Source organism: Tympanuchus pallidicinctus, unplaced genomic scaffold (assembly GCF_026119805.1).
Source record: "Tympanuchus pallidicinctus isolate F22 unplaced genomic scaffold, pur_lepc_1.0 scaffold38, whole genome shotgun sequence".
Lineage (NCBI taxonomy): Eukaryota > Metazoa > Chordata > Aves > Galliformes > Phasianidae > Tympanuchus > Tympanuchus pallidicinctus.
In genome coordinates, this window is record NW_026294756.1 from 594218 (window position 1) to 614850 (window position 20633).

The 20633-nt window shown below is 44.6% G+C and overlaps 2 protein-coding genes across 8 annotated transcripts; one reads left to right on the forward strand and one right to left on the reverse strand.

Moving 5' to 3' along the window:
* Positions 1-487: 487 nt before the first annotated feature.
* ARMC6 (armadillo repeat containing 6) lies at positions 488-5916 on the reverse strand. Of its 2 annotated transcripts, none has more exons than XM_052699791.1 (8): positions 5784-5916; positions 5071-5198; positions 4700-4776; positions 3846-4416; positions 3210-3355; positions 2563-2694; positions 1803-1940; positions 488-1203 (listed from the first exon to the last, which is right to left on the reverse strand). In XM_052699791.1, the coding sequence occupies exons 2-8, from the start codon at positions 5189-5191 to the stop codon at positions 991-993; spliced, it is 1398 nt and encodes a 465-aa protein (XP_052555751.1). In that variant the 5' UTR covers positions 5192-5198; positions 5784-5916; the 3' UTR covers positions 488-990. The 2 variants fall into 2 exon arrangements, with proteins under 2 accessions (XP_052555751.1, XP_052555750.1); XM_052699790.1 differs by lacking the exon at positions 5784-5916 and adding an exon at positions 5534-5551.
* A 27-nt stretch (positions 5917-5943) lies between these two features.
* SUGP2 (SURP and G-patch domain containing 2) lies at positions 5944-20561 on the forward strand. 6 transcript variants are annotated; one of them, XM_052699785.1, is made up of 10 exons: positions 5945-6201; positions 7018-8604; positions 9019-9136; positions 9768-10273; positions 10462-10573; positions 11129-11640; positions 12512-12576; positions 13031-13167; positions 16032-16152; positions 16330-20561. In XM_052699785.1, exons 1-9 carry the CDS (start codon positions 6087-6089, stop codon positions 16150-16152), a joined length of 3273 nt encoding a protein of 1090 aa, XP_052555745.1. In that variant the 5' UTR covers positions 5945-6086; the 3' UTR covers positions 16330-20561. The 6 variants fall into 6 exon arrangements, 5 of the variants coding, with proteins under 5 accessions (XP_052555744.1, XP_052555745.1, XP_052555747.1 ...); XM_052699787.1 differs by having other exon boundaries at positions 17091-20561; XM_052699788.1 differs by having other exon boundaries at positions 19143-20561.
* Positions 20562-20633: the final 72 nt, after the last annotated feature.

The following is a 20633-nucleotide window of genomic DNA, read 5'->3' on the forward strand; positions in this document are numbered from 1 at the left end:
CAGCAGCAGTGCACAGGAAGGTCCTATCAGCAGCCAGCACAGCACAGTGAGTCACAGGAACCACTGGCTGGAGGCACAAAGGCCTTCAGCAGTGACTGGGGAAGCTTTCTGTATGCTTCACCTCTGTAATGCTCCAAAGTCCACAGCTGATTTCAGACCAAGAGGTGCTCAGCCTCTTCGTTACAATTACAGCTCTCAGGATTCTGGAAAGCACTGCTCTGCTAAGAGAGAACCAAAGTGTGGGCTCCCCAGCACAGCTTCCTGCTGTGTGCCACCACTGCCGGATTGTTCCTGCTTTGACATCACCATCCTCACCCCCAGTCCCTGACTTGCTCATCTTACTGGAACAGAACAGGGTTTTTCCTCCTGGAAGCAAATAGCAATGTCCTAAAGCATGTTGTTTTAGGCCACACTATTCAGAATCCTCACTTGATTTTGTTAAAATGTTACGTCGGCTGAAAATCCAAAACAAAGAAGCAACACAGAATATGGTGAGCAGTAAAATAAGTTAGTAGAACAGCACAACAGGACAGAACACATTCACGAATTATGGGATTCCTCCTCATCCATCCCATTAGCAGAGCAGGCTGCTGGCTTCCATCAGCACAGGGCAGACAAAACAACCAGAGCAAGTTGCCATAGCACACATCAATATCCTCCTTGGCTCTTACTGCAGAGCACACGGGAACAGCTCTCTCCTGTACACAAGTAACACACATAATGTGGGGGGGAAGCAGATCATCTTCAGGCGCTACATGATTCAAGGAATGATTACTATACAGAGCTGATTTGCAGCCTGTGAATGCACAAAGCCATTCCAGCTGCATCTCCCCCCAAAAAAAACTTCACTGCAGCCTCACAAGCCAGGCATTTGCTTCAGATATTCCAGTCCAGTTGTAACAGCAAATTAATCCATGCCACTTTGTTTCTCCCCTTAGACTTCACGTACATAAGATGCCTTTAAGCTGTGTTGCTCAGGAGATGGATGATTCACTGTGCCAGGCTCCCCTTCTGGCCTGTCCACAGCTCTCTGAGCTCCACTTTGCAGCCCAGGTCTCGCAGTGCAGCTTTGGCCACATCATCGCAGTCCTTGTGCGTCGCACGAGCTTCTGTTATCAGGTCCTCAGCTCCCATCTCTAAGATGGGCTGGGAATAGTCTCGGCTCCGGGAAACCAGGTTGCGGATCAGCATGCAGGCCTGTTTCTGAGAGAGAGGTAAATGGGAGAGATTAGCACCTGGGCAAGCAAATGTGAGATGCTACAGACAGCAACAAACTGCTTTCTAGAAGAATGAAACTCATAGAAAAAGTACGGTTGCTGTTTTACAATGTTTATAAAAGACCACCAGTAAGAAAGTTGCTGATGTTCCAACAGCACTCAGACAACACCAAGTACTTCTAAAATAACACTAAGACATAATGTTTCTTTGACAATGGACCCACCTTTTCACTCCCATGTATGCTTTTTCCTGTCATGTTCCTGCAGAAGCTTGAGCTGCTCTTTCACAGTATTTCCTACAGGGTGGCTCTGACAAAGCCTCCCTTTCCCTGCTCTTTTTGAGGGTAACAGAAGTAATGCCTTCAGTTGAAGCACGGCGTTCTGCAGCCACCTGAATCTCAGTTGATGTGGATTTGAAACTCAAACTAAGTTTTGCTCTGATCACATCAGGATGGCAGGTCTAGTTGTACCATTTATATGCAGGACCCCCTATCTCCTAAGCAGCTCAACACTTTGTAGCTGTCGCCAACGAAGCAGTGAACACAAACAACACCAATCTTGACTGAATAATCAAGAGGCAAATACCTGTACAGCCACTTCTCGTGGGTGTGCTTTCATAGCCTGAAGAGCTGCCAGTGCCCCTCCACCTTCCATGATGACGTTACAGTTCTCAGGTTTGCGCAGCGCCAACACGCACAGTGCTGCACAACCCTGCTCACAGATCTACAAGACAAAGAGCAAGCACTCACTGCCTAGAAATGCTGCTTTGACAAAAGAACATTTCAAAGAGTCCAGAGTTCTCTTTTCCTGCCTGGGGACTTGTTTAATAAATAATACTATTCATAATAGCAGTCTTTAGTTTCTTCCTGAAACATCGTGCTTCTCTGAGATGTAAAGTGAGTTTCATATGGTAATTTACAACAGATTTGACATAACTTCAGTAGGGGCTGACCTGCAGACCTGGAGGTATAAAACACTGTATCTACTCTGATACCAGCCTGATTCATGGATGAGAAAAAAGTACAGCACAGTCGATATGAGCCTTTACATTTACACAGATGTATGGCAAAGCATGCACTTACCCACTCCATATCACAGGTATGTTAAAGGTTCAGTGCACTGTTCAGGTTACAAAAGTGCAATCATTTCACATGCATACATAGGGAGCATCTGCTCTCAGCAGAGCTGTTTACCACAAGTCAGAGCAGAGCTGTGGATTGCTATATAAATGACATAATGATATATATATGACATGATATAATGACAAGACCCCTGCATTACACAGCCCAAAGCCCTCTGCTCCCAGCCTCTGTGGGAGACCATCATCAAGCAATTAGCTGCATACCTGAGGGTTGGCAAGGTGATGGCTTATGGCGAGCACAATCAGGTCGGTTCCACCAGCAGTAACTATGGCATCTTTCACATCATCATTTCCTGCAATGGCTCGGATGGCACTCAGCACCTGCTTCACCACATCCTGCGTTCACCAAGGAAAAGAACAGCTTAGAAAGCAGCAGGAAAAATCTTGCAGTGTTTTGAGTCGCCTACAACATCCCCCAGCAGCTCCACTCAGTTTTAATGCCCAGCTACAAACTCCTCAGCAGTTCAGATGTCAGGTATGCTTTCTTCTGTACAAAAGGTTTCCAAAGACATTTATAGAATCAGTCAATCCTCTTGAACCTCTTCTAGTTGAATGGTAGAAAACCAGAAGCTCAGCTTGTCTGGGACCAAGCAGAACTCTGCTTTTAGACTGGGGAGGACAGAAGAAATAACCACAAGCATGGGGTTCAATTACACCATTATTAAATGACAGAGCACATACAGAACAACATTGCATGTGAAGCTTTAAATAGAGGTAAATGGGATCAACACTTGGGTTTCAACACTAAATGGATCTAAAATTATGTGTTAAGACCCACTCAAAGCCAGGATTTGAAAAATCGAAACTGCTGCATTATTTTCAGCCCCCCAAATACATTCTGTATTACTCACTGGATGATCAATGCTGTCAGCCAGGAGAGAGACCATAAAATTTAAGCCCCCAAGGTCCACAATTTCTTGGCAGAATTCATTCCTGACAGAGAGGCGAGAAAGGGTGGCACACAGTTCACTGAGAACACTGCAGTTATCTGTGAACGCTGTGAAGGAGAGATGAAGGAGTATGAGCCAGGAGGCCTGCGAGCAGATTCAAGGAGTTGTGCTTTTCTCCATTTGAAGAACAAACAAACAAAAAACAACACAGCACCCGAGGAAGCAGCTAATTCCCACTTAGAACAGATTATCACAGATGGCATTTTGCTTGCTCTGTGTCTAGACAGGGAGAGTATCTTTCCTTGGCAGAATGCAGCACCTCAGCAAGGACGCTGTGTCTGTAGTCCTGCACTGGGCTGTGAAGTACTTCCTAGACAGACTGACAGACAGCTCTGTAACTGTCACCCCGGTCCTGCCAATAGCCTCCAGAGCATTCGCTGTATTTCTTTCTTGGGGCAAACTCCAAAGGAGTCAGACCACTTAAGTACCAAATTTCCAAAATATCGCTGTGGAGCCTGAAGTTACGAAGCACAGTTTTAGGATAAGAAAGCACAGAGGATTCAAAATTAGGACCAACAGTCGCAGGGCGAATTTTACCTTTTGCAGCTTCGATGAGAACTCGTAAGCCATCATTTTCCAACACGATCATCTTGGCGTGATCATGAGCATGGCCAAAGGGCACACGGATGTCATCATCAAACGTCATGATCCTGAGAGCAGACGAGGCCGTTCGGACGACGTCAGCGCTGTCCCCGTGCAGGACGATGGCTCCGGTCAGCAGCGGCAGAACGCCACCCTTCACAAAGTCCTGCCTGTTCTGCTCGTGTTTCAGACAGGCGTGCCGAATGCATCGGATCCCAGCCAGCGTCATTTCAGCATCCTCCTTATATTCTCTCAGAGTTTGTAGCAGCAGATCCTGGCCGGCGGAGTCAAGTAGATCTGGCTGCCCGTCCAACATGGCAGACAGAGTATTAAAGGCTTTCAGCATTAAATTCCTGTCTCCTGAGGCCAACTGGCAGGCAGAGAATACCACAGGATAGGCACCATTCTGTCCTGCCAGGTAACGGAAAGCCAGCTGTTCTTTGCACTGGTCAGTGAAGACCACCAGCTGCTCAGCCATTTCAGCGAGATCAGAGTCAGCAACACATCTCCCAAGGGAATCTAAAGTCTGAAAAAAGAAAATGAGATTTATTTTTCAATCCGAGGTGTATAGGAGCAAGAGCGGTTTATTTTGGTCATTATTATAAATTAACACATTTGAGTATTTAAATTAATTGGACAAAGCTAAGAAACAGCTGGCTTAAAGAGCAGTGTTTTGTCTGCATAAAACCCATGGAGGAACTCCATACAGAAGGAGAAGTTATGCTTCATGATCCTCAGTCTGTTGCTTCTGTTGCTTCAATGAGCAGTTAACCTCACATCCAGAAGACAGCACAGAGTTGCAGCCTTACCAGCAGAACTTCATGCTTTTGCCCATTCTCAGAGGCCGGCTGCCGCACAGCTTTGATAATATTGCTTAAATCAACACCTAAAAGGAAAAAGAGAAATAAGAAGAACGTTAATTACGGGAGCTTAAGCAAGCAGAGAGCAAAGAGAAGCTGGCTGTAATGCAGATCAGTGCAGAAAACATCAAAGATTTGTCACCAGGAGATCTCACCCTAAATAAACACCAATTAGGAGCAGCAAAAAATCTCCATTTTGTTCATCAAGCCGCGTTCTGCAGTTTGACTAAGAGCCGTTTTTCAGCCATAGCCCCTCCACAAAACCAGGCTTCCGTGCCCCGCTTTACAAAGGCTTCGCCCCCCCGCTGGCCATGCGGTACCTTGGGACTCGAACTGCTGCACCGCCTCCCTCACGGCCTCCTCGGGATCCATCTCGAACTCCGCGATGTTTTCCTGTACGGCCTCATCGAACGTTTCCTGGGCGATGTGTTTGGAGCCCATGGCAGCGCTGGGGGAAAAGCCGCAAACGGGTGGTGCCGTTTTTCCTCAATGCAGAAACGCTCGACGCCGAAAACGCGTGGGGCTTTTTAACGGCTAAAGGCAAACGGGCGAAGATTTCCGAGCCTCAACGCTGCGATGCGGGGCGGCCGGCCCCAAAGCCGGCTCAGCCGCTCGCTCTGTCCCCGCAGAAGGCTCGGATCGCGGCTCAGGCTCTGTTCGAGCCCCCAGCCCCCGGCCCCCAGTCCCACCCGGCACCCGCCGCGCCGCTCCCCGTCGCCCGCCTGACAAAGGGCCGCGGGCTGATCCTGACCCTCTTCGGCCGCCGTATGCAGCCGACCCCACCTCCAACTCGAGGACGCACGCGTTAAAAAAGTCACGCCAACCTCTGCAGGGCGAAGAAATGTGGAGCGAAAAAGCTCCCGGGTGCTCCGAGTGCGCATGCGCACGCTACCGCCATGCTCCGGCATCGGGTCCAGAGCTCTGCGCAGGCGCACTGAGGGGAGCTAACAGTCGCGCCGCAGCGGGCGCAGGACGCCACGCTCCCGCTCTGTCACTCCTCGTTCCCTCCCGCGCCGCCCGCCCCGGTCCGCACCTTCGCTGTCAGTTCCGCGCCGTCCCTCAGCAGCGCTGCGTTCGCGCTGCGCCTGCGCCGCGCACGCGTGGGAAAGGGGGGCGGGAGCGGGGGCAGCGCGGGGGCCGCTGGGAAATCGCCGTGCGGGGCGGCTGCGGCAGCGCGGCGGGGCGCCGCCTCAGCGAGGGAAGGGCCGGCTGGGGCGGGGCGGGCCAGGCCTCCCGCCGAGCAAGGGGTCGGAGCGCGGGAGGTGCCGCCGTTCCCTCGGGCCGGGCCGCCCGGTGCCGGGTGAGCGGAGCTTTGTGGTGTTTCGCTGCAGGGAAGATGGCCTCGCGGCGGATCACGCGGGAGACGTTCGATGCGGCGGTGCAGGACAAAGTGAAGCGGTACCGCGCGGAGCGGGGCGGGGCGGCGCGAGAGGCGATGCGGCGCTTCAAAGGTAACGGGAGGCGAGGCGGGGAGCTGCGCTGCTGCGCTGCCAAAAACCGCCGCCTTTTGGGGCTGGCGGCTCGGCGCGGCCGCCGATGTTTTAAAACGGAGGGCAAATATCGGGTAAAAAACGAATTTCACACAAAGGAAATCGTGTGTGAGCCGGGGCTGCTGGGCCGGGCCTTTGCAGCCTCGGAGGCTTTGTGTGGTTTTTGTGGTGAAAGCTGTGGTGAACGGGCGCGAAACGCGTCCTTCTGTCTTCTAAAGCTCCTGTTGGAGAGGTGTGGAAAAATGGCGTGGGTTCCATCTGCAGGAGGCAGGGAGCTTTAAAATGAAATCTCTTCTGCTCGAGTCGTCGTATCTTAAACAAACGACTTAATTTGGTTTGATTTTATTTTATTTTTTTTTTCCTCCGAGCATCTTTTGCCTTCCAAACATAAATACTGGAATGGGGATTCCTGGGTTCTGTACAGGAAATTCCATCATTTCTGCCTTTATTGTTGTCATCCTGGTGGTTGTGTCTGTAGCAGATATTATTTGCTGTTCTGCTGTGGAATTCTGACATCGGGTGTTAGAACAGAATGTGAATATTCTGATCCTTTTACACAGAGAAATCCCTGTGTGAGCATTATGTACATTGAAATCTTCCTGGGTAGGAAGTAGGGAGTGAGAAGGAAGGAAGCTTTATGGCAGAACTTGTGTTTCAGACTTAATAAATTGCTTTGTAATGTCTCTGTAGGCTTTTTTAGTCATTCGGTGCTTTTTGCTGTTATGAATTGTTTAATGCATCCAGGAAAACACATCAGTGTGTTTTTTGTCATTGCAGCTCATTCAAGGCCAGCCCCGAGACCAAGGTATGAAGACAGCTTTCATGATGATGGGAGATACGACGATGCCCAGCACCATTCACACGATGACTGGACTGAGAACCCTAGAGATGAGTATCCAGGACCTTCTTACAGACCTGCGAGCCCCCTCATAAGGAAAGCTAACTACTACCATGAGCAGTTTGGCCACCCGGCGTCTCGTGACCGGGAATACGGGCACCCAGCAGCACGGGAGCGGGAGTACGGGCGGCCGGCTTCTCGTGGCCGGGAATATGGGCACCCCCTGCCTCGGGACCGGGAGTACGGGGGCCTGGCTTCTCATGATCAGGACTATGGATATCCTGACTCTTGGGAAGCTACCGGACCACACGAAACTGACTTTAGTTCTACAGATATTTTAGGTGATTTTAGATCACCTGGACTCATGGAAGATGAATATGGCAACATGGAAAGTCAGGAGTATGATGTAGACTTCGGAATTCAATCCGACAGTGAGTTCCGACCCCCAATACGGAGGGGCAGCATTGGCAGGGGAAGAGCCCTGCGAGGGAGGCGAATTACAAGGGGCACTATTAAGGCTAAGCTATTCAAAGGAGACATCAAAACCCCTCTAAAGAAATGGAACACTAAAAAACTGCAGCCAGGCCCTGATCAGAAGCCAACTGTGCAGCCTGATCAAATGGCAGAAACTGCTGACCGACCCAACCAGAGGCCGGTGGCCATCCAGCACCCCAATCAGAAGCTGCCTCCACAGCCTAATCAGAGGCCAGCTATGGCAGCCCCAAGGCCTATTCTCAGGCTCCCGAAGCCTGCACACGTTTTCAGAAATCTCAATTTTGAGCTCGTGGACAAGTCTGACATTTTCTCGACGTTTGGAGTACAAATCATAAAATGGGCTGGATTTCACACAATAAAAAACGATGCGGAATTTTCTCGACTCTTTGGAGCTCTCTTTGAGCTGGAGACAGAAACATGTGCAAAGATGCTTGCTTCGTTCAAATGCTCCTTAAAGCCAGAACACAGAGATTATTGTTTCTTTACTATCAAGAGTTTACAACATGCTGCTTTGAAAACTCCCAAGGTGGACAATGAGTTTTTAAATATGCTGTTGGACAAGGGTGCTGTGAAAACAAAGAACTGCTTCTTTGAAATAATAAAACCTTTTGATAAATATATAATGAGGCTACAAGACCGCCTGCTAAAGGGTGTCACGCCTCTGCTTATGGCCTGCAATGCTTATGAATTAAGCATTAAGACAAACGGATTTGGTAACCCCAGAGAAATGGCGAGTGCTTTTGAGACCACTGTTTCTCTTTGTCGTAAGTCTTTAGCACTTCTGGGTCAGACCTTTGCATTAGCATCTGTTTTCAGGCAAGAGAAAATACTGGAAGCTGTAGGGCTACAGGAAATGGCTCCAGCACCAACCCTGTTCCCAAACTTTGATGATTCGACATTGTTTGGAAGAGAATACATTGAGAACTTAAAGGCTTGGTTGGAGAAAAGTGGATATCCAATTCAGATGAAAAAAGCTGAAGCAGAGTCCACGGTGCAGCTTAAAAAACCCTCTCCTGAGACAAAAGTTAAAAGTGAGTGAATCATTGTAAGATTATTTGCAGCATGTGATCTCTTTATTTGTCAGTAGTTCGTTGTCTTGTCGCTACAGCTTTACAAGTTCACAAATAACAAACTGGGAATTCCACGTAAATCACAGGCAGTGCTGAGGCAGTGAATGCTGCCTGCTTAGCTGTGGCTTTCTGCCCTGTGCCTGCTTGTGCAGGTGAAAGCGTGTCTCCTTCCTCCCCTCTCCCACGTCACCTCATCTGCCCTCCCCCCAACTTGTCACCTTGGGGATGGAGAGGCTGGGGCCACCTCTGTTGCTGGCTGCATGATGGGAGAAGTGTTTGCAGAGAGGAGAAGTCAGAGATGTTATGTTATGGCTTTATCAGCTGCAGGCACGTCCTTAGAGCTGTCGATTGACTGCGTTTTGTTTTTTCCCACAGTCCCACAGCGAGCTGATCGGGAAATGGTAGAAACCATCGAACAGCTCGTGAATAGCATTGTTTCAGGAACCTTGTCTGCCAAAGAGAGAAATGCTCAAAAGAACTGTCCTGAATATTGGTAGGTGTGTTTGAACGCTATGCCCTAATACTGCCTTGCTCTGCTCCACTGAAGGTATTTGGAATATGTTTCATTAAATTCCATATTTCGTTCGGTGGATGTAAGATTGAAGCCTATAGTGTATGTAGTTAAGCTGTTTGAAAATGTTTCTGCAGCCTCTTGTCCTCCCTGACATCCCTGGAAATTGTCTTCTTGCCTTTGTTTTAGTAGACCACGTTCTGTTTGCTCTGTCAGTAATGACTGTGCTGATCCAAGTAGGATATGTTCACGTCAACTTACATCTACAAGGTGGAAGTAAATAAATGCAGTTAATATGTGGTCATGTAGCAGACTTATGGGTGTAGTATTTTACGTTGGGAAATCAAAGGTGAAGCACTTACTGTTAGTACAGCAGTATCTCTGCACATGTGAATTGCAGCATGGCTGATTAATTACTAGCCAAATGATTTATGTCCAAACCATCATTTATTTGCTTGGCCTACTTTATTGCTTTAGAAATGGAGTTGCTTTAGTGGCTGGTGTATAACCCTGGAGAAAAAAGATCAAATACTACTGAGTTTCTGATCTGAGAATTCGAAATGAGTTGTGCTTTTGGCTTAGGCTTTTGTTTTATGTATATGATTTTATTTAGGTTCTTGTCTGATGAAGATAGTCTAGAATACAAATATTACAGACTGAAGTTGTCAGAGGTGCAAAGAAAGACATCGTCAGGAGAGGAAGCAGGTGGGGAGGGCAGAGCACTGGAAGAATCTGCCACAGAATCAGTCAGGGCCATGTTGTATGCCAGGAAGGTCGCAAGCATTAAGAGAAGGCTGTTCAAAAGGAGAAGGACTGGAGTTACTGCACAGCGTGGAATTCGAGGAAGGAAGGTGAGGAGAACGACCACAGGGACACAGACTTTGCTGTCAGCTGGTACAGTGCTGAAACAGCAAGACAAGCATCTTCAAGGGTCGGTCCAGTCAGAGCCTTCTGTATCAGAAACCACCACGTGTGAGAAGAATTCTTCTCTTGGTCCATCATCCTCCCAATGTGGCACCAGCTCAGAGGTCCCTCTGCCATCAGAAGGAAGGGTGGATTCAGAGGATTTACTGGCACCGCCTGAACTTTTCTCATCATTGCCCTGTCAGTTTCCTGATGGTAAGTGACAATTCAAGATTAGATTTTAAATAGCAAATTGTGTGGGAAAGGAATTTCGTAGGATGTTGTGCTGGAAATTCTAATGGCATTTGTTCAACTGGAGTAGATGGTTCTGAACTGTATTGTGATCTTCCAGCAATGCAGATTTTGCATGAAGCTGTGGATAATGAGTGATCTGTTTCCTGCAGTGGATGCTAAAACGATGGAGACAGCTGAGAAGCTTGCCAAGTTTGTTGCTCAGGTAGGACCAGAAATTGAGCAGTTCAGCATAGACAACAGTGCGGATAACCCGGACCTTTGGTGAGTAGCCTGGACTTTCATCTGTGTCAGAAGCCCAAGTTATCTGCTTGCATCTCAAAATAGTATTCTGTCAAAGTATTTTACGTTTTGTTATGTTTTTCTTTAAAATGAGGCTTTGCTCACTGGTGGCTTAAGTGCTGTAGTGTAAATTAGAGGTGTTTCACTGTTGTACTTTGCCAACAGCCGTGGAGCCCTGGGATCTCGTCTGTCTCCCTCAGAATCAGTTAACCTATTTCTGTATGCGTGTGACTGCAGCTTGGAGGAGCTGGAGTCTTTCCTGGGGTTTGCTGCTTCCCTTTTGTGTGATCTGAAGGCAGCTTTTTGCCTTACTTTCACATCTGCACAGTGAAGATCATTGCACTGAATTCTTTACAGCACATTCTAGGAGCTGCGCTCTGTAAGAATTAAGGAGAATGATTGCAGTACTTGGCACGTGCAGAGGAATTGTGTGATTCTTCACAAACATACCTGGGATGACCAGAGATTTGTTTGAAGTATCTTGCTTCCAGATAAGAAAATGTTCCTGATAATATTTTCACTGCGATTTTTGTCCAGGTTTCTACAGGATCGAAACAGTTCTGCTTTCAAGTTCTACCGCATGAAGGTCTATGAGTTATGTCCCTCTATTAACTTCAGTGATGTGAAGGAAGCAAATGATGCTGGGGAAGATGCTAAACCTGAAGAGAGAAATGTGGATATCTCAGAGGAGGAGGAAGAGGAAGAAGAAGAAGAGGAGGACAATGAGGAGGAAGCCGAGTTTGAGGAGGATATTTCCCGACCTTTGGAAGAAATGGAGCAAGCTGAGGAGGGAGAAGATGATGATATCTCAGCAGGTAGAAGTGTGGAAAACCTTGCTGAAGAGATGATTTCCAAAACAGGAGAGGAAATTTCAACAGGTGAAACACAGCTTGCTACATCATCTGATGGTGCTATACCAAATCTGTCAACACAGGCATCAGCTCCTGCCACTGGAACCCTGTTTCCCCGCAAGAGAATCAGCAGCAAGTCTCTGAAAGTTGGTATGATTCCTGCGTCTAAAAGGATATGCCTCATAGAAGAGCCAAAAGGTGAGCGTGACTTGGGAGGTATTTTGAACATAGGGCTACAGAATTTGTGTATCATATGTACTTTATTACTGATTGTCAGTGAAAGAATTACATCTCAGCAATAGGAAAATAAATACAGTTTTCACTTGAGCTGACAAAGGCAAAACAGAGTAAATGGTGTAACAGTTCTTGTATTGTGGCACAATAGCAGAGTTTGCTTTGAGGTTACCTGCATCAAACATCACCCCTCAACACTCAGTGTTGAGTGCATGGGAATGCTGCCTTCCCTCTGCAGCTTGGAAAAACAGCGTCGTCACTTCTGCAGGTTCAGTTCATCAGTGTGTGGTGGGTTTGGCAGATTGAAATACGGCACTGAGCTCACCTGGAATGTTTGACTGTCTGGGTTGGCCTGTCAGATTCTGTCAGAACAGCCACAGTGGTGGAGGGGGGTCGTGGCAGTCTGAGAATTGAGAGATAAGGAGCTTAAAACTGATCATATGTGCCTTACAGCTGCTCTAACAAATGTCTTCTCTCTGTGTAATGATTGTTACTGGTGAAGGTTGTCGTTTGTGGTATGAAAGTGATATAAAATAACCTCATTTCAGTCCAGAAGTGAAAGATTTGAAGTCCTTAATATATTTGTCAGTGGATTGTTGCTGGCAAGATGTGTATGAAACTAAATACTGGAGTGCCCTTAATTCTTTCTTTTTTTTTTTTTTTGCTACTGAGGTGTGAAGTGTCTCCGTTTGGTTTGGTTTCATTCTGATACTTCTTGATTCTGATCCTAGGCCAGCATACTAAGTTAGAGTCCCAATTGATCGTGTACTTTTGAGTTCTGTATTAAAACGTGGTTTTCTTTACAGCTGTTTCTTGTCTTTGATTTGACTTGCAGTTCATGAACCTGTCAGAATTGCTTATGATCGACCTCGTGGCTGCCCTGTTACAAAGAAGAAGAAGGTAAAGAACTCTTCTGGTTTGCATTTCATTCTGGGGATCTGAAAATCAGCTGTGCATACAGGAGACAGCCTCTGACAACTGGACATTTTATGATTAAAAGACTGTTGAGCTGTGTGTTAATGTGTGAGGAAAAAAGTCAAGAAATGAGAGCATTGCTGGAAAGTATTATTGAAAAATTGAAAAATAGCAGCAGCTTGTTTGCTGCAGTAATAGGGATTCAGTAGTCAGATCATTCGGTGTTTGCTACTAAAAAACATAACTGCATTTCAAAATATGAAAGTGTGCTCTATCACAGTGTAATGAAGCAGTTTCTGAACCTGAAATATATTTGCTGATTTATTTATTGTTATAAACTAACAAGGCACATACTTGCTCTTAGGTTTTTTTCTGTGTGGCTTCAGGGAGTATCTTTGTTTCTCTGCTTTTTTTTTTTTTTTTTTTTCCCTCTCCACAGAAACCAAAAGATTTAGAATTTTCACACAAGAAACTGACAAACAGAAATGTAGGTTTCCAGATGCTTCAGAAGATGGGCTGGCAAGAAGGACATGGCCTGGGTACACGAGGAAAAGGAATCAGAGAGCCTGTGAAAGTGTATGTAATGGGAACAAACTGCAGAAATCTGGCAGCTGTGGAACAGGCTGGGATCCTAGTAGTAACTATTTCTATCTTAACCCTCCTTGATGTGGCCAATTCCGTGTTTTGTTTCCTTCTTGATGTGGTCTTTGGCCTCAGCAAAGTAGAGCGTGCAGACCTCACGCGTTTTTGTGGCCAGGCTGAGCACAGTCTGGTCTGGAAGTTGGCTGTTCCTTGCTGTGCGCTTTGACATCACTGAAGTCGCAGTGCGAACGCTGCGGTGTGTGGACGCTTTCAAAAGATACCTGGGTTCCCCTATTATTCAGGAGATGGTTTTGTTTGCTATATTTAGTTGTTTTTGTTTTTAATACCTGCTATCTTGGGGATCTCCTTGCCAACATGCTAGGTGTGTAAGATATAAATAGACTCTGGGAATATCATGCACAGTACTCCCTAGGTGTAGGCAACAACATCATTTTCACTGTAAATATGTGATTCATTCCATTGCGTGCTAAAAGAGGTAAGTGTGCCAGAAGGTAAGTGTGCTTCTTCCTTTAAAATGTGCTTCTGTTTTTGAATCTTCGCTTTGTCTTTTAAAGTTGCTGTATCCTGTGTCTATTGCTGAGGAATGGGCATCAACTCCCTGACTGAATAAGGAGGCAGAATCAATTTACTTGTCTCTAAACCCCTATGCCAAGCTTTCTAGTCCGTACATGGAATTTGTGGGTTAATGTTCTCTTTGTGCCTTTGACAGTACTGGTCATTTTAGTTGGTGGCATACTTCCAGTTGTTTGCTTTCTCTTTTTGTGATGGTTCCCTATGGTCCAGTGGCCATTACTGTATTTTTTTCCATTGATCTTTCATCTGCAACAATTGGACAATGAGAAAGCAGCCAACCTCTCTTCCAGCTCTCTTGTGCTCACAAGTGTCAGAACCTTGGGTTCTTCACCTCAAAACTTGTTGGGACCAAATATATCGTCAACATTTTCATTTCTATAGCTCCTGGCACAAGTCTTGCTGCACAGCTAATAGTAAGCTATTTAATTGGTTTTGGTCTGATAGTTAACCCCTCATATTCTAAACATTTCTGTCCATCTTTAAGAACCAGTTTTTTAGTAAGTGAAAATAGTGTTTTGCCAGTCTGAGTCCATTACTTTATCACCCATAAAGTGATTTAGAGCAGTGAAGGTTTGTTTTTCTTAGAACTTACCTTCTGTCGAGGTAAGTCCGAGTCATTGATTGTTTTCATGGTGTCCACCTCTCTTTACTTTCCAGTCAAAATCATTCTTTGGAAAATACTTGAAGCTCATCTGGGTGAGAATGAAACCGGTGCAACTTAATGTTTTACTTTCCTGTTGCTTTGTTACAGTGCAGAGTGTTTGGGTTTTTGTTCCCTGTGGTTAAACTGCAGCCTTTGCTCTTGCCTCACCTTTTCAAGCTGCCGACTCCTCTGCTGATGACTTGTTTCAAGTCGGCATGCTGTCTCATCTTCTCTTAGCAAAAGGTGATGGATTGGTAATGGTAGGCGCTCCAATTCCAGTGTAGCACTTATATCAAACAACGTGTAGCACTTTTCTGTCTGAAAGTAATAAATTCAGTTACATCAGTTGTCACACAGCGGAACTTGGGGCTCTTTTTTATTGGAGAAGCTTAAGGCTTTTCTTTGAAAGGCTGCTGGGGCAACTCATATTTTTGTTGCTGTAAAAGAATGAATTTCTCAAATGAATTGAGAGGTGACCCCTCAAGGAAATGATGGCTACAAATGTTTTGAATGGAGTTTCGTACCAATCTTAAGTTACTGTTCCCTATCTGGAGAACTTAGTTGGCACAGCTATGAGTCTCCCCAGTTCAAAAGGAAAAACAGAATCCAGGATTTGTAACATGGACTGTGAAGTGGAATTTGCTTGTTGGAGTCTGTGAATATTCTTTTGCAATGGTACAACGGCCTGCTTGGCTGAAGTGGACCTGTTACTGCAGAATTTAGATAAGAACCATTTCTCTTGATTCTGCTTAAGGTTCTCAGACTAATTTTAGTACATGGGTCAGAAAGTTTTTCCCACTTCATGTAATGAAATCTTTAATGGGTAACAGTAATATGATGAACGCAGAGGATAAAACTGGCACATTCCTGTGGCAGACTTTTCACTAATCTTAGCTTTGTAATGCCTGTGTTCTATGCACAAAGCCAGAGAAAGATGTTTTTGTTAACTATTTGTGTCTCCACATTCTTGTGGCTCATCTGCCCCCATCTACCTCCAGTGCAGAATGCTGTTTTATAGTGTTGAGGCCTGTCTGCACCTGTTGGCATGTTTGGGTGAAGAGAAGGAAGTTAGCTCTTATTTCATATTTCACCTGAAAGGTCAGGAGCTCTGGGTTTGGCTGTGATGTCTGCCATGCAAGGCTTTAGCTTGCTTTGGGTACTAGAAATTTCAAGCAAGCAGCACTACGTTCCCTTGGTAAAAATTTCATCTTTCATCCAGGGTTCTGTGATGTTTCCTCCTTATTCCTCAAAGTCTCTGACTTCTGTCACTTTTGAAGTGTGAGAAACAAGGCAATTTTTGCCATCCTTTCAGCAGGTGATCTCATCTACTCCAAATAAAGCGGTTAACGTAAGAATTTGATCTGTTAGGTAACTCTGTCTTCACCGTCCCTCAATATCCTCGGAGTGGTTTCTTCCAGTGGGTGTTTGCATGTGTAATGGGAGGTGGGAGTTGTTTTACACTGATGTCAGGTGCTGAGTCTCTGCTCCCCTTCTCCCCTGAGCGAAGCAGAGTTACTTTTTCCTCAGGTTGTGTCTGTTGGAAGGTATTGTTTAGATCTCTTCTGCACGTTGTCAAATGTAACAGAAACAGTGTATTCTAACTATTCATTTTACTCCCTAGGGGTGCTACCTCTGCAGGGGAGGGCTTGGGTGTTGCAGGGGAAGAAAATAAAGAAGATGCATTTGATGTTTTCCGTCAAAGAATGATACAAATGTACAGGCAGAAAAGAGCAAGTAAGTAGGTATGTGCAATGGACAAGTCTGCTTTGTGAATTCCTGCAAACATTAAAATACCAGGTTTTTAAAGTCGTCTTTTACCAAGAAAATATTGTTTCCATGAGTATATCTGGCTTCTTAACGTTTCATGAAAACCCAGACCTACCTTGAGCTGCTGAATTACCCCAAATCTTACTTTCTAGGTGTGGCATAAGAGATTTGCTCGTTAGAAAGAGCACGGATATGCAAAGGCTGCGGCGTGAAAGTCTTCAGCAGAGTGCCAGTGTGAAGAACGCTTTGTTCTGTAGTAGTGGACTGGAACGCTTATGAATTATGATTTTCCAAGATTAAAGTTAGTCTTGTATTTAATTGTGCAAGCTAACAACTTGGATATCATCTCCTGAGGGAGAAACAACTGTTTTGTTCTTGGAAGTGCCAGTTTTCCTCTTAGGCCACGTTTGCCTGTTTTGAAGTGAGGCAGCTTACTACCAACAGAAACAGCAACGTTACCATTGCGACTAGCCTGCTTTGGCTCTGTTCCTTTTGGAAGCTGAGAACCTTCTCAAACTAAAAACTCATTACCAGGCAGTTCAGTTTGTGCTTTGCTGCATGTTATTGATGGGCTCATCTTCTCATCTGCTTTTCGAGTCTGCCTAAAGCAGTTTCCTTTCCTCCACATGCCAGTTTCAAGAAGAATCTGGACCCACCTGCTTATTTTATATAGGATTCTATACTTGAAGTGTAGGATGAATAAGTAAGTTCATTTGAGTCTGAGAGTGCTGAAATCTTCCTTGGAAACATTGGCTGCTAAGGTTTTCCATTGTAGCAAACAAGCAGTGCATATTTTATATGTACTTTTTGATTTTACACAAGTTTGCAGCTCTTGTTCAACCAATTCTTGAATAATAGCTTTCCTATTCAAGGAAGTTTAAGCCATGACCAGGTGTGATTTGTGTGTTTGCAGAAAATACTGGAGAAGATACTTGGAAATCAAATAATCCAAAGTCATCTGGAAGTGGACCATCAGTTTTGTAAGACCATCAGTTTAGAGAGTAATTTCTGTTTCTATTAAATATTGGCTTTGCAGAAGTTTTCATTGGAAAACCCCATGCAATAAGACAAAAAGCTTGTAATTCTGAGGGACTATTTCAAATGAGAGAGAAGACTGGATTAACCTACTCTGCTTCAACAAAAAGCAATTCCTAACTTCTTGGTGAAGCAGCTCTGAAGACATGAAAGATTTAGCAGTGTTACCACAAATAAACATTCAAAGTCTGATCATTCATCTTTTTCAGACAAGCGCATCAACAAGAGCTCTGTGACTGGATTACTGAAAGTGGCAGGATGTCATGCACTTTTTTAACATGCTTCTCCATCTTTACCTTCCTAAAATTAGTTAAAAGTCTTCACTTGAATATTACAGTACCAAAACCTACTTCACTGAAGTTCTCTTTAAAGATTTCATCTTGAGCTGACGCATGTTTTGCTTATTAGGAGCGAGTGCTGTCTTGCTGATGTTCCCATCCTGCATCATGCTTCCTCACAGAGCAAAGAGCTTGTGCCCTCCACCGTAGTGTAGCAGCACCTCAAGCTCCTAACTGACAAATACACAACAAAGTGTGCTCTTCAGTTACAAACGTGCCTGTGTCTGCTGTTTAAAGAACATTATATACTCTCCATTACAAACCCTGCTGGTTGAAAGGGAGTTTATTTGTTTCCGTTCTGTAGCAACAAACTTTTTCTGGCCTGTAACAACCATCATGAATGCAAGCCTTTTTTCTTTATGGTTTGGGTTTGTGAAACTAAAAGAAACAGCGTCATGTTTTGGTGTAATTTTCTGATCACTGTTTTAGTTGCTTTGAAGCACGCTGATCACTACATAAAACCATAATGGCAGGTGCAGAAAAATACCACGCTGCTAGTTCTGTTTTTCCATGGACATCACATGTCTTCACCTTTACGTTAACAAGGAGCTGAAGCACGAAGACCATAAATACACATAAGTTTATCTGGTTATCACATTTAATTAAAGACATTTGATGGTCTGGAGATTTCTGTAGGCTTTACTTTACTTGGAGATGCTTTAAATCCATAAATGTTTTGTACCTACTTTAAAGGACATCAGTCATGGTGTTTGGTGGTGCCTGTTAAGTTCCCAGCTGGGTGTATTCTTCACTGCCTCTCTTCTGTGCCTGGTTAGCAGTTATGTAATCCGAAACGTGAGCCTATGGCTAACTATCAGTCACTGTGTTTTACAGTGACAGTCTGGAACTGATGTTGTTGGCTTCTGAGTTATTTCTCAAAAGGGATCAGTTTTTCCTTTAGTTCCATTGATGAAGCTGCCAGTTTTTCTGTTCACAGCTTTTATTATTTCCTTGCAAACTTCCAGTTAACCTCCTCTTTAACATTTGCGTTTTGGTAGCGTTCTTATTATGTGTTGCACTACTTGCAGAAAGGCACAAGGCAGTGTCGTTTCACGCTGGATTGAAATCCAGCCTCTCAGCCTAGATCAGCATTCTGCGCTGCTCTGACTTAACCCGAGTTTGGCCGCAGTCCCATTTGGGTGCCTTTGCTAAACGCCTGCTTGCCCAATCTGGGAAAACTCTTGGTATCCAGATTGGAAAAGGGTACCTTCCTTTCTGATTGCAGTTCAATTTAGAGTGCAATGCTGTCTTGAAACTAAAAGTGAAAATCTTAACCTGCTACTCTGGATGGCTGTAGTTACAGTATGGTCTGTCTTTCTTGTGCCAAACTTTAATTTTGGACAAGACATCAACAGAGCAGTATTGGTGCTGAGATTCCAGTGTTGCTCTCTCGTGAGTTACGATTTGCCACTTTTATCTTGTGTTACCAAGAGATGACCTTATGCTCCTTTTGCAAAAGGAATTTCCTTTTATTTTGACCTGCTTTTGCAGGCAGCTCTGATTTGAAAATTTAAATATGTACATATGCAACATTTGTTATGCAGATACATTGCCTTGTTGAAAGTTTACTAGCTTCTTTTCTGTTATTTTAGTTCCAGGCTCTCTTCCATGAAGACTGCAAGCTTCAGTGAACATTTTAACTAACTGCAGTGGTGTGTCTACTGTCTTTTGGTTGGGTTTTTTCTGTTGTTTTTTTGTTTTGTTTTTGTTTGGTTTTTTTGCTTGTTTGTTTTGCCATTAATCTTGCAGAGCAATTTGCTAGTTTCTGTTCCATGCAAATTGGCAGTAGCATTTAGCTAGTAACATTAGATGCTTATGTTATTGGGTAACTGACGTTTCCTTTCAGTGTAAGTAAAACTGTTAGCATTGTTAATCTTTTAATATCTGCAATAAATATAGAACTAAACACTATGTGGTTTAAATGTTTTGCTTGTGAGTTTGGCCGTTCGTAAGAGATGTGCATCATTTTTGGCACTAACAAGTGGAATTGAGATTATGCAGTGTTATGTTAATGTAAAGCAGGATTTTAGTGTGTGAGGGAAGGAAGGTCCCTCTGTTTCTGTGCTGCTAAAAGCTTCTGTTGAGAACAGCCACGAAATCATTTCTTAGTTACTTCTTCACGTGGCTTCCAGTGTATTAAACCCATACACAGCAGTGTTAGTCTCCAAATGAACGCCAGAACCGTTGTGCTCCAGTTAGAATGCCAGTTTTACTTTTTATCCGCAGTCGTTTCCAGTTTTCTTCATGTTCTGACTTTAAGACAGCAAAACTTTCTGCATATATGTGTGGTTTATTGCCTTTAAATTTGAATTCCTTCTTTAGATGGGATACGAGGAGAAAAAAAAACCGCAGCAAACTGAAATTTAACAGTTGTGCAGCCAGGTTCTGTTGAGAGCTGAAGTGCACATATTTATTTGCTAAGGATACAGGCTGAGTCTCCTGTCCCTTGCTTTTACACTGACACCTATGGCAAGATTTACTAGACACACTCGAGTCCCAGCTCTGCCTTTTTCCTCTGTTTTTCTCCTTTCCCTTTAAACAGTTGTTACACGTGTAAGGACCTGGTTCTAGAAGAAGGGTGTTTGCTCTCATTGGAGAGGAATGAGGAGATCCCTGTTTTGGGGAGGTGTTTTAACAGAGTGAAGAACTGTAGTTGCTAATACGCCATTTGGAGTAATTGTGTTGAAATCATATGAGGGGTTTTTTTTGTTTGTTTTGTCTCTGAGGCTTTCCTTTGTTGTAACACCAGTTACGTTTTTCCTATTTATTGTTTGTTTTTTGACAACGCTCCGTCATCCTTAGCGTGAACGCTTCATCTGTGCCGAGATGTTACTTCTCAGAATCGATGTACGGTACTTTTTTCCTATTCCATTTTGCTTTGAAGTTCATCACGATGTGTCATGCTAAAAAAGAAAAGTCTGGATTCAGAAATTCAAATGTTATTTGTTTGGATTGTTTTCTATGCTACGAACAGGTATATTTTCTAATTAAAAATAAATTCTCCAAAGTCCTGTCGCATCCTTCTTTCTGCATATCTCACAACTGAGTGGCCGATCACAACCGGGCTGTAGATCTGGGCAGTA

Coding starts and splice junctions, on each gene's coding strand:
- ARMC6 (XM_052699791.1), bottom strand. CDS start 5,191: ATGGGCTCCAAACACATCGCCCAGGAAACGTTCGATGAGGCCGTACAG. Junction 4,777..5,070: donor GCAGCAGTTCGAGTCCCAAG/GTACCGCATGGC, acceptor TTTTCCTTTTAG/GTGTTGATTTAAGCAATATT. Junction 4,417..4,699: donor AAAAGCATGAAGTTCTGCTG/GTAAGGCTGCAA, acceptor TTCTTTTTTCAG/ACTTTAGATTCCCTTGGGAG.
- SUGP2 (XM_052699784.1), top strand. CDS start 6,087: ATGGCCTCGCGGCGGATCACGCGGGAGACGTTCGATGCGGCGGTGCAG. Junction 6,202..7,017: donor GGCGATGCGGCGCTTCAAAG/GTAACGGGAGGC, acceptor TTGTCATTGCAG/CTCATTCAAGGCCAGCCCCG. Junction 9,137..9,767: donor AAGAACTGTCCTGAATATTG/GTAGGTGTGTTT, acceptor GATTTTATTTAG/GTTCTTGTCTGATGAAGATA.